A 12,807-nucleotide genomic window follows, 5' to 3' on the forward strand; every position below is an offset into this window, starting at 1 on the left:
CCCAACATGCACCCACTTTCCATGGACTTTCCTGACTTTGATAATGAAGTGATGCTACGGTGTTCCCGCTCTCCCAGCTTCTGATTGCTTGCACCTGGTCTGTGTAGTATAAATACCCCTCAGTGTTGAATCTAGTTTTCTCTCTTCTACAGCGTGTTTCCTTCATTTTTGCCTTGTTTACCAACCAATTTTGCTGCCTTCCTGTTACTGACCCTGCCTGTCCCTAACAACCCCTCTAAGCCTAGCTCTACCTTTGTTAATAAATTGTGTATTTGGTATCTGCGAGTGTCTGTCTATGGTTTGACCTGTGAGACAAAGAGAGCATGGCATTGTTTTCTCTCTCTCTCTCTCTCTCTGACTCCGGCTGCTGATGGAGAAGCAGCACGATACATGATTCTAACCAGAAATTCTTGGATTTCAGTGGCAGCCTGGTTCTTAGTTTTTAAAAATAACTTTTTTAAGAGTCTTTTGAAACACTTTTGAAAGGGTCGGATGTTTTTTTTTGGATGGCTAATTGCAGAAATGCTATAGGGACATATGCACTGATTTGGGTAGGCATGTGTAGTCCGAGATAAATAGTGAGTTGTTGGAGAAAATATATATAATATACTGCATAATTAGAGCTTTTTCTGCAAGACCATTAGTAGGCAGATTTGCCCTCAGAAGGAAACACGTCACAGCTGTGGAGTAAAAACTCTGCTCGGACTCGTGATGATCAAACAGGCCCACAGTTCTTCTTCTCAAAGCCGTAAAGAAGCTGCAGCTCTGTGATGCGTCTTCAGTTCACAGAGAGAGAAAAAGAAAGAAAGAGAGGATCAGGCTTTTGTGGTTTGGATCATTTGCAAGATGTTTGGATTGTCTGAAGCTGCAGGGACAAAGTGGACCATGTGCACTCTGTAATTTGACAGACAAAAACATACACTGTTTTTATTATACAAAATATCTCCATTTTTTAATGACAAATACACCATAATTCAGCAGCTACTGGGTTATATGAGATATGAGAGAAAAAAATGTCCAGTTAACAGTTTTGACTCTATAAGTAAGTGATAATAAATGTGAAAAGCCCATGCTTTAAGACACTTTAAGGCACTAATACAGTTTCATTTCTATGCCTCCAAACAGATTTAGTATTTAATCCCTCGACTAAGGTCAACTAACACGTCAGTCCATAAGATTTGATGTTTCCTGATGATATTGATGTTAATATTAATATCGCTGTGATAATATAATGCAGGTATACCATTTGGATGATTTAATTGGAGTTTAACTGAACATCTGTATTTAAAATCCTCTTAAAACCAAGGAATCATCCATATAAATATTGATTTTTCTTTATACTGTAAATCATTGGTTGCTTGGATCAGCAATTACAGTTAAATATATCATATAGCAGAAGTGAATTAAAGTTTATAGAACTTACAGAAAGTGTGCAATAATCATTTAAACAAAATTAGGCAGGTGCATAAATTTGGGCACCCTTGTCATTTTATTGATTTAAATACTTTTAGCACTAATTATTGGAAAACAAAATTAGTTTGGTAAGCTCATGGACCCTTGACCTACATACACAGGTGAATTTGCATCTCTTTGCATCTTCTTTGAAGAGCGGCAACATAGGAGCTTCAAAACACTTAAACTCTCAAATGTCCTGAAATCAAAGATTGTTCAACATCACGGTTTCGAGGAAGGATACAAAAAGCTCAGATCTCAGAGATTTCAGCTGTCAGTTTCCACTGTGACGAACATAGTGAGGAGACGGAAGACCAAAGGCACAGTTCTAGTTAATTCCTGAGGTGGCAGAACAAGAAAAATCTCAGATAAGCAGAGGAGAAGGATAGTGAAACAGTCATAGTGAACCCACAGATCAGCTCCAAAGACCAGCTACATCATCTTGCTGCAGATGGAGTCACTGTGCATCGTTTAACTATTCAGCTCACTTTACTCTTAAGGAGAGGCTGTATGGGAGAGTAATGCAGAAGAAGCCTTTTCTGAGCACACGCCACAAACAGAGTCACTTGAGGTATGCTAAAGCTAAAGCACATTTAGACAAGCCAGCTTCATTTTGTAATAAGGTGCTGTGTGTGGACTGATGAAACTAAAATTATAGAGGTATTTGGAGGGCTGTTATTTATGCATGTAGGAAAAATAACACAGCATTCCAAGACAAACACCTAAAGCTCCCCACAGTAAAATGTGGTGGTGGTTCATCATGCTGTGGGGCTGTGTGGTCAGTGCAGGTACTGGGAATCTTGTTAAAGTTGAGGGTTTCATGGATTCCAGTCAATATCAGCAGATTTTAAGAACAATGTTCAAGAATCAGTGAGAAAGTTGAAGTTAAAGCGTCGGGGCTGGATACTTCAACAAGACAACGACCCTAAATACTAAAAACTGCTCAAAATCTACTAAAGCATTCATGCAGAGGAACAAGTACAACATTCTGGAATGATCATCTCAGATTATATCAGTCCCCAGACCTGAATATTATTGAAAATCTGTGGTGTGATTTAAAGCGGACTGTTCATGATCAAAAACCATCAAACCTGACTGAACTGGAGATGTTTTATTAAGAAGAATGATCTAAAATACCTTCAACCAGGAGCAAAAACAGACTCTCATTGGAAGCAATAGGAAGCATTTAGAGGCTGTATTTATGCCAAAAGGAGGATTTTCTGAATATTGATGTAATTTTTCTGTTGGAGTCCCAAATTTATGTAGCTGCTTAATTTGGTTTAAATAATTATTGCACACTTTCTTTAAATCCTATAAACTTTATTTTACGTTTCAAATATCACTGTGTTCATCTGCTATATGATACATTTAACTGAAATTGTTGATCCGAACAACCAATGATTTATAAAGGAAACCACTTTCGAATGTGGTTTGAATTTGATTAGAAAATACTGGGAAAAAATGGATTCCTTGTGGTTTCTGTCTGTTCAGAATTTTTCAAAAATCAATCTAAATACAATCTAAATATGCCAGAAATCGTTCAGCTTTTTTATGGCTGAAGGCAGAAGATGGAATCTTTAACTGCATTGTTTTATCACAAAGATTTTAATAATAGAAACATTAATAAACACTAAATTTGATGCACCGCTGCATTCGTTCATTGAGAAACAGAGGGTTAACATACAGTTTTTAGCTTAACAGACCTGGAAGTCAATGTAGTAATGTTGTCATATAACATGAACATGACTATGAATCTCTATGAACATTCCTTTTTAAAACTCTTATAATTCATGCACTCGTTTTTTATATTAATCCAAAAACATAATGTTCAAAAATTGTATATTCTCAAAGGGACAGAACCTCCGCTCTTCCACTTTACCGTCATTCAGGATCTGAGAACGCTAACCTGCCCACTAACCAAGCACCAGCAGAAGAAAGCTTATCATACAGTTATAAAGAGAAAACTTTTCCTGTTTCCTGGCAACCAGCCAGCCCCCTCATATTTCCCCAACACGCAAACCATTGGTGGTCTGATTATGCCACATTTTCTTTCAAGCACAAAAGAAGTTTCAGAAGAAGACTTCAATCTGGATATCAGTCTAGAACGTCCATCACAAAGACAGAGGGTTCAAGGTGGGGCTAAAACTGGCACCACAACCCCCACCCCCCACACACACATGCAGGGGTTGGACAATGAAACTAAAAACACCTTTCAATTTTAGTGTGGGAGATTTCATGGCTAAATTGGACCAGTAAGAGCAGAGTGTAAAGGTTCAATTAGCAGGGTAAGAGCACAGTGTTGCTCAAAATATTGCAATGCACTCAACATTATGGGTGACATACCCGAGGACAAATTGTTGGTGCACGTCTTGCTGCCGCATCTGTGACCAAGACAGCAAGTCTTTGTGAGGTATCAAGAGCCACGGTATCCAGGGTAATGCCAGCATACCACCAAGAAGGACGAACCACATCCAACAGGACTAACTGTGGACGCTGTAAGAGGAAGCTGTCTGAAATGGATGTTCGGGTGCTAACCCAGACTGTATCCAAAAAACATAAAACCACGGCTGCCCAAATCACGGCAGAATTCAATGTGCACCTCAACTCTCCTTGAGGTGGTTTCCACCAGAACTGTCCGTCAGGACAATAAATTATTGTGGTCTAAAACCAGGTGTTTTATCAGTTTCATTGTCCAACCCCTGTAGCTCCCACCCCTTCCCACCCTTCCGAATGCCCCTCTATGTGCCCAGGCGTCTGTGTCGGGGTCTTCTCGGAACGTATCGGTAGTTAATAGGCTGCTTCTTAAACTTCTCCATGATCTCTTTGATGCGAGCCAGGTTGGAGCGGGTGAGGGAGAAGTTGCACCTGGTTGCCCCTATATCGTAGCCCACCTCACACACCTTGCTGGTGGCGGTGAAGCCTTCGGCCCGCACCGTCACTCGGTACTCCCCTGGGTTCAGCAGGCGCCAGTAATCACCATCAGCAGCTGGAAAAAAAAATAAAATAATAAAAAAGGAAAGTTTCATTTAATTAACTGAAATTTAAAGGTGTCCTTCTGCTAAAATCCACTTTTTTCTTGTTCTTTGTGAAATACAATAGGTCTCTCTGAGTTGTATATGGATGCTGCAAATGAAACTCTTCCTCAACCTCCATTGTCTGCTGTAGCTAGTAAAAGAAAATGTTCAGAAAAACGAGTCAATCAGGAAAAGTGCCCCTGTCTATGTCAACCTGTGAATTAATATTTATATTTGTACAAATAACACATCAGTGTTATATGCTCTGCCCAGTAATTCAGAGCTAAGGAACAAATGGTTAGAATTTGTCTATGGAACACCACCAGCCAAGTACAATTGTGGTAGATTACTTTGTAGACCTGGACTACCCGCCTCTCCGTGTAAGTAAGAAGGTTTACATAGGATCTCCGGTGGATTTTGCCATTTTTTACAGAGACTCTAAGACTAGGTCAGTGGCTGAACTGCACTTAGCAGGGCGTTATTACACATGTTGTAAAGTAACATATGACATTGCAAAGACTGTTATTAATGTATAAATATCTTTATTTTAAAATGTTTCTAACTGTTGTCCGTCTCGCCACCTCCTGGTGTTGGAATGCTGTTACCCAATTAGAGGTAATATGCATAAATATTCGTGAGCAAGAGCCAAAATCCCATTGTTTTTCTGTCCACTCCTCCACTGGACTAAAGCAGCGTTATACCAGATCACCGGGACAGTTTTTTTTTTCACTAAAAACAGCTCAAATGGCATTTATTCATACTAGGGAAAACAACCAGACATTTTAAAACTAATGAAAAAAAATGATGAAATGAGACCTTTAATTTAAGAAAATGACAGCAAATTTAATCATTATTTAGTTAAGTAATATGATTTAATAGAGATTATGAAAGATTATGAAACTGAGATTATGAAATTGGATTCTGTGCCCAGTGGCAGTATGTTTATTTTTAATCTGAAAACACACACACACACACAGGCACATGCTCACTCACGCGCACACACACACACACATACACACACACACAAGCCAGTCAGTTGTAAACACTCTTTCTTGCCTCTTGGTAACCCCCTTTCTGCTTGCTAAGAGGTATTGGCTAGCTGTGTGTGTGTGGCTTTTTATATAAAGCTTCGGCGTGGAAATCTCAATATAGCAAGGTTACACACTGCACCTCAGAATTTGGAGCTTCCTTCCTTTTCCTCTGGTTTCCTCCCACAGTCCAAAAACTTGAAGATCAGGTAAATTTGAAGTAATTTACGCTAAAGTACAGCATAATACAGGAGTTTCAGAGAAGTTTTCCTCAGCACTAGGGCTGGAGCAGGATTAGCATTTGCTGCTAACCGTTATTTCCCTGTTCAAAGGTGAGTGTTATCAGCCTGTAGCCTGCTGCTTACCCCAACTAGCACTGCTGGAGCAGCAGTAGCATTATCTGCTAACTGTGCTAAGCGCTAACTCTTTAGCTGTTCATAGGTGAATATTATCTTCCTGTAGCCTGCTGCTAACCCCAACTAGCACTGCAGCAATTGCCGTTAACTCAATAGCACTTTCGCCATTCACAGGTGAGTATATGGAACTGTAGTCTGCCGTGTAAAACAAGCTACCTGAGACGAACCGCTAGCTAAAATGGAAATCAGGTAAATTAGATACTCTAAAATGTTCTGGTGTGTGTGTGTGTGTGTGGGGGGGGGGGGGGGGGGGGGCAGGGTTAAGTATGTATGTGTGTGTGTATGACTGTATGCCCATACTGTTTAAAATCTCATAGACTGACCTCTCTAACACTCATTTTGTACCTGAATTATCAGAACTACAGTTTAAATTCTCTGCCCAAGGTCAGCTGAGATTTCCCGTCACTTTCCTTGGGCTCAAAAAATGGTCTGTGCTGTAGGCAAACGTTTTTTAATGTAATTTTTTTATTTATATAAAGCTATGCTGTGAAAATCTTAATCTAGCAAAGTAACAAATCAAACAGACAAGCTCTTCCAGTTGTGCACATTGGTTTAAATGCGATACGCCACAAACGTGTGCGCTGTATTGTGGTGTTTTAGTACCTGAGCGCACGTCGTGGTTTATGCCCTCCACAGAGATGATGGCGTTCGCTATTCCTCTGCCCTGCAAGTCCCTTATAACACCTTTAATACCACGATGAACCTATAACACACACACACACACAGAAAAATATTCATTTACACTGTAAAAAGAGAGTGTGGTTACTGTGCCTGTTATATAACAGCTAATCTGCTCCATCTCTTCTCTATCTATGCTAAGCCTGACTGTTAGCATTGCAGCTATCTTGTGCCAAACACTGTATTTTAGATTGTGAGCTAGATAACTTAGATAGTTAGATAGATAATGTTTTTTGGTGAAGGAATATTTGGACAGTTGCCTTCTCCTTCATTTAATATATTAATATATAGTGGCGTGAAAAAGTATCTGCCCCCCTACAGATTTCATTTGTTTTTGCTTTTTTGTCATACTGATTATTAAACAAAATTTTAATATTAGACAAATATAACCTGAGTAAATATAAAAAGCACTTTTTAAATAATAATTTTATTTATTAAAGGACTAAAAACTATTTAAACCAATCTAGCCCTGTGTATAAAAACGTATACAATTATTAATGTATAAATGTGTACTAAAAAAAAAAAAAAACATTTTATTATTAGGCACAGTGTCTTGTACATTGGCCTAACTGCAGAAGTAAGATATGTAATTACAAAAAAACATAAATTAAAAACTATTTAGAACCCTGAAAAAATAGCATTTGTTATCTGTCCCCACTCTCTAACTATAAACTTTACCCTGAAATATAATTATTACAATCCTGCAGAGATGTATTTTTTTGCATTGTTGTGTGACTTTAAACATATTTTTCTATAGTAAATCCATAATATTTAAGTTAAAAAACACATTTTAGTTGTGTCCCTGGGTTATAACTCAGTCCTTCTACCGTAACTCATTAGCCCATCTGAAACATCTGAAACCTTCTACAAGTCACATCTACAACAGGAAGTTACATCATCAGCTGGTTCTTCTGAAGATCATGGAAAGACCAAAATTAAGTTCCCTTATTAGTTTTTCTAGATATTTGATCTTATTGTAACTGTATGACTGAGGAGGTCAATCTCAACACTCTGTCCTGTTACCTAAATTAATTCTTAGATCTTATTTGTATATTTTTTAAATAAAAATTTTGGGAAAATCACTAACATGTGCTCAGTTTCCTCATGCTGTTAGCATAGCCGCCATTTAGCTATTTTTCATGTTTTTGCTAATTCTATGCTAAAAACTAATTCCTGTTACTTTTATTCCTGTTACTCAACACATAAAAAGTAACAGGAGTGAGTGCCAGTAACAGGAGTGAATGAATGACATTAAAAGAAGTGATTGTATTGTCACAAATATCAATTATTTAAACATGCATCATGTCTTTAAAATACATTTAATTTCTTTCTTGAGAGAGAAACTTGCTTTTAAACACAGCTTTTTAAATCTCGCATGAGTTTTGTAACCATATTCAGGTTAGAAACCTTTAAAAAAAATTAAGTAAAGCTGCCTGAGATTGACCAGTACATGTTTTGAATAGTCGAATATATGTGTTATTAGATTCAGATTTGAAAAAAAAAAAAAAGTTAAATTTTCCAAGAGATACAACAAGCAATTGGCACCCATTCGGTGGAATGGCCCATAGACGTTCCTGGAAAAGATGTGATGCTATGTTGCTCTAAGATCTCTGAGTGTGTGTTTGTGTTTGTGTGTGTGTGTGTGTGTGTCTAGTACCTGCTCCATAAAGACGATGAGTGACTCTCGGTTGTTCTCCCACTCCTCTGGCAGTTCGCTTTCATGGGGGAACTTGTCACAGCCCACGTACATGGAGAGCTCGAAACAGTTGGTGTGGAGGTAGCTGAAGTCATTCATACCTGCCGAACACACACACACACACACACACACACACATAAAACACACAAAGCTTTCCGTATGTCATTCCTCCAACGTCACACATCCACCTCGTACATCTCCAGCAGCCCCCGCACATCACTCTGATCAGTGAGCTTCAGACTGTCAGCACCAGAACCTCCAACATATGACTTCAAAAAACATGCATCACAGTAAATAAACCCCGCCCACACTGTCCACTGAGACACAGATTCCGTCCTCTCTCTCATAACTGATCCAAAAGGGTTGAGTAAAGGCTTGCATATCAGAATAAACATCTGAACATCATCTACACTGCTTAAGATACAGCTCTGGAAAAAAAAGAAAGCACATAAAATTGTTGAGTTTCTTTAATTTTACCGAACTGAAAACCTCTGGAATATAATCAAGAGGAAGATGGATAATCACAAGCCATCAAACCAAGCTGAACTGCTTGAATTTTTGCACCAGGAGTAAAGGCAAAAAGTTATCCAAAAGCAGTGTGTAAAACTGGTGGAGGAGAACATGCCAAAATGCATGAAAACTGTGATTCAAAAACAGGATTATTCCACCAAATATTGATTTCTGAACTTTTAAAATCTTGTTTTCTTTGCATTATTTGAGGTCTGAAAGCTCTGTTTCTATTTTGTTATTTCAGCCATTTCTCATTTTCTGCAAATAAATGCTCTAAATGGTAATATTTGTATTTAGAATCTGGGAGAAATGTTGTCCGTAGTTTATAGAATAAAACTATAAAACAAACGTTCATTTTACTCAAACATATATCTATAAATAGCAAAATCAGAGAAACTGATTCAGAAACTGAAGTGGTCTCTTATTTCTTTCCCGAGCTGTAGAAGACAATAAGTTTCCACAAAGCATTTTTTTAAAAACAATATCATAAAGATCTATTTTTGATTCTGTGAGAAACATTTTTTCTAGAAGAGATGTGAGAGTAAAGAAACCTATTAAATTAACAAATTCAAAAACACTTTAAAAAACGAAAAAAAAAAGTATAAATACAAAGAAATGATGAATACAATATAAGAATAAAATAAAAATAAATAAAAGAGTGATATGATATGATACAGTCTCTCAAAACAGTAAATACCCCTAATATTTTTATTAATATCTGATAATACACTGCCTGGTCAAAAAAAAAGTCGCCACCTACAGGCCGATAATACTTACCTCTGAACAGCCAAATAGCTAGCACTCCGCGTAGTTAGCGGCTAATGCTAATGTTGCTCCAGCAGTGCTAGTCGGGGTTAGCAGCAGGCTACAGGATGCTTCATGTGGTTAGCAGCTAATGCTAATACTGCTGGAGAACTGAACTGAAACTCCTGTATAACGCTGTACTAATTAAGGGATTTTAAGTTAAACGTATAGTGCGAAAAATACGGCATTTCCAAAAATGTGAGGGGTGTACTCACTTTGAGATATTTAATAGGAAGAAATAAAATATACAGTGATGCAGAAGCCGATCAAAGGGCATTTTTGGCTTAATTCTGTACAGTTAAAATTCTGATTACAAATGTTATTTTAATTTTGAGTTAGCTCAACTAAGTTTAGTAAGGTTAATGACTGTGTTTTTGAGTTAAATACTCAAAAGGTTGAATTCCTGAGTATTTTTAAGTTTTTTTTTTTTTTTATCCCATTTTTTTTTTCCAATTTACACAGCCAATTACCCAACCAACTCAGTAGGACTTCACTAGTGATGTCCCAACACCAGGAGGGTGAAGACTAGCACATGCCTCCTCTGATACATGTGAAATTAGCCACTTCCTCTTTTTAAACTGCTGCTGATGCAGCATTGCTTAATAGCATCACAGTGCGTTTGGAAGAAAGAGCAGAGACTCAGTTCTGATACATCAGCTCACAGATGCCTCATGCTGATCGACATCACCCTTTGGAGTGATGAGGGGAGAGAGCGCCATCTACCCACCTAGAAAGAGCAAAACCAATTGTGCTCTCTGTGGGCTTCAGCAGCTGATGGCAAGCAACATAACCAGGATTAGAACCAGCGAGTGTATTCTTTAGTTAACTTAACTTTCTTTAGACAAAAGCTTTTTTATTCTCTTCTTCTTCTTCTTCTTATTATTATTATTATGTTATTGTTACTAACTTCCAGCAGCCGTGTGCCAGGACGCTCCGTTGATGGTCCCGTCCTCCTTGGCGAAGTCCTGCGTGTGACAGGCTCTCCGGCTGGCGTCTGTCATCAGCCTGTGGGTGGATGCGTAGGAAAACGCCAGCCAGCGGAACACGTGGTCGTCCGGAGTGGGTGACGCCGCCCTCACGTCGCCCTGAGGACGTGTGCGGTCATACGGAAAGGTCACCACCAGCTCACCACCCTGCAGGTTACCACCCAACACGAACGGGATCTTCTCCATCCAGCTCAGCAGAGCACGCGTCTCCATCGCCACCTGCACCCACCAACCACACACCAAAGTGTTATGAACAGAAACCATGCTCCCACTCACTGGTGGCCGCTTTATTAGAAACACCTACTGTACCTTGTGCTTCCACTCACTGAAGGCCACTTTATTAGAAACACCTACTCTACTGTATCTTGTGCTTCCACTGACTGGTGGCCACTTTATTACAAACACCTACTTTACTTTTTGTGGCCACTTTATTAGAAACACCTACTGTACCTTGTGCTTCCACTCACTGATGGCCACTTTATTAGAAACACCTACTCTGCTGTATCTTTTGCTTCCAATCACTGGTGGCCACTTTATTAGAAACAGCTACTGTACTGTATCTTTTGCTTCAACTCACTGGTGGCCACTTTATTAGAAACACCTACTCTACTGTATCTTTTGCTTCAACTCACTGGTGGCCACTTTATTAGAAACACCTACTCTACTGTATCTTTTGCTTCAACTCACTGGTGGCCACTTCATTGGAAATGCCTACTCTACTTTACTGTATCTTGTTCTTTTACGCACAGGTGGCCACTTTATTAAAAAACGCCTACTCTACTGTACCCTGTGCTTCCACACTTTGGTGGCCACTTTATTGGAAACACCTACTCTACCGTATCTTGTTCTTACACTCACTGGTGGCCACTTTATTAGAAACACCTACTCTACTGTATCTTGTGCTTCAACTCACTGGTGGCCACTTTATTAGAAATACCTACTCTACTGTATCTTGTGCTTCCACTCACTGGTGGCCACTTTATTAGATACACCTAGGTGTCCAACAGGTTTCTACATCCTCATTTCAAGTGTACAATGAATCCAAATAAACTTATTCGTTCTCTCTAATAAAATTATCACTTATAATTAACTTTTTGATGCCTTATCTTCTTGGCAGCGAGTGTAGAACCTCTAACTTCCTGCTGGGTGCGTTTATATTAGCATAAATTAGCGTAATTAGAAAGCAGAGGCAGACTTCCCAGCTGACAGGGTTCACACTGGTTTTGGATGTACAGTATTTAATTCCTAGAAACACATAATTATACCCAGCATATATTAAGTGTGTATTGTACTGCTGATGTTGGGTTATTTCTGATCGTTTGTGAGGCAGTGGTGATGCTGGCTGCTTTTGCCACCCAGCTGCAAAAAAAAAAAAAAAAAACACTTGTTAAAATTAGCAAGTGCCAAACGTGCTATTCAGGAGCGCGGCTGCTCTAAATACAGACGCAGTTAGCGTACAGAACGTCAGCAGCTCAGAATAGACGCAATTATATTCCTGAACATCGGCGCCGGAAATAGATACAATTATTCGGGTTTCAGCTGCGCTCTTCCCGCCTTCAGAAATAACCCAGTCCGCTATATCTCGCTCCAGGTTTCCCTGAAAAGCCTCTGTGTGACTCATCCTGGGATTTGAAGTCTGGAACTATCTGCTCCAGGCCTGAACTTCTAATCTTAACTCTGCGTCTCTCAGCGTTCTTCACTTTACAGCTACAGCTCGACTGAAAAAAAAAAAAAAACAATCTACACTTTTCTCCAACTGTAGCCAATCAGACAAAAAAAAAAAAAAAACGCTCTGTGTCTTTAAATTTGGCAAAATAACTACATCATAAAACACACAATTCACATGTTTCAGCTGCATAAATTTCCACATTAATTATATCACAAAATCCAAAAAAAACTCTGGAATATAATCAAGAGGAAGGTGGATGATCACAAGCCATCAAACCAAGCAGAACTGCTTGAATTTTTGCACCAGGAGGGGCATAGTAAAGATATCCAAAAGCAGGAGAACATGCCAAGATGCATGAAAACTGTGATTAAAAAACAGGGTTATTCCACGAAATATTGATTTCTGTACTCTTAAAACTTAATTAATTATTAACTTGTTTTTTTGCATTATTTGAGGTCTGAAAGCTCTGCATCTTTTTTGTTATTTCAGTCACAATGCATGTTGCTCTCCTATACCCCATCAACAGTCTATTTTCACATCTGCGACCTCGTGCC

At 38.8% G+C, this 12,807-nt stretch overlaps 3 protein-coding genes across 3 annotated transcripts in view; all 3 read right to left on the minus strand.

Moving 5' to 3' along the window:
* chst3b (carbohydrate (chondroitin 6) sulfotransferase 3b) overlaps positions 1-12,807 on the minus strand; it is a 303,775-nt gene that overhangs the window by 10,588 nt on the left and 280,380 nt on the right. The gene's annotated exons all lie outside the window — the stretch shown is intronic.
* Positions 1-12,807, minus strand: part of zgc:92749 (elongation of very long chain fatty acids protein) — a 238,241-nt gene that overhangs the window by 10,169 nt on the left and 215,265 nt on the right. The gene's annotated exons all lie outside the window — the stretch shown is intronic.
* cpxm2 (carboxypeptidase X (M14 family), member 2) overlaps positions 925-12,807 on the minus strand; it is a 76,287-nt gene continuing 64,404 nt past the window's right edge. Inside the window, exons 11-14 of the mRNA XM_049464869.1 lie at positions 10,506-10,803; positions 8,246-8,385; positions 6,514-6,613; positions 925-4,438 (exon numbers count right to left, since the gene is read on the minus strand). Coding sequence (XP_049320826.1) covers positions 4,191-4,438; positions 6,514-6,613; positions 8,246-8,385; positions 10,506-10,803 — 786 coding nt within the window. The 3' untranslated portion in view covers positions 925-4,190. The remainder of the gene's footprint in view (positions 4,439-6,513; positions 6,614-8,245; positions 8,386-10,505; positions 10,804-12,807) is intronic.

Source organism: Astyanax mexicanus, chromosome 15, assembly GCF_023375975.1.
Source record: "Astyanax mexicanus isolate ESR-SI-001 chromosome 15, AstMex3_surface, whole genome shotgun sequence".
Lineage (NCBI taxonomy): Eukaryota > Metazoa > Chordata > Actinopteri > Characiformes > Acestrorhamphidae > Astyanax > Astyanax mexicanus.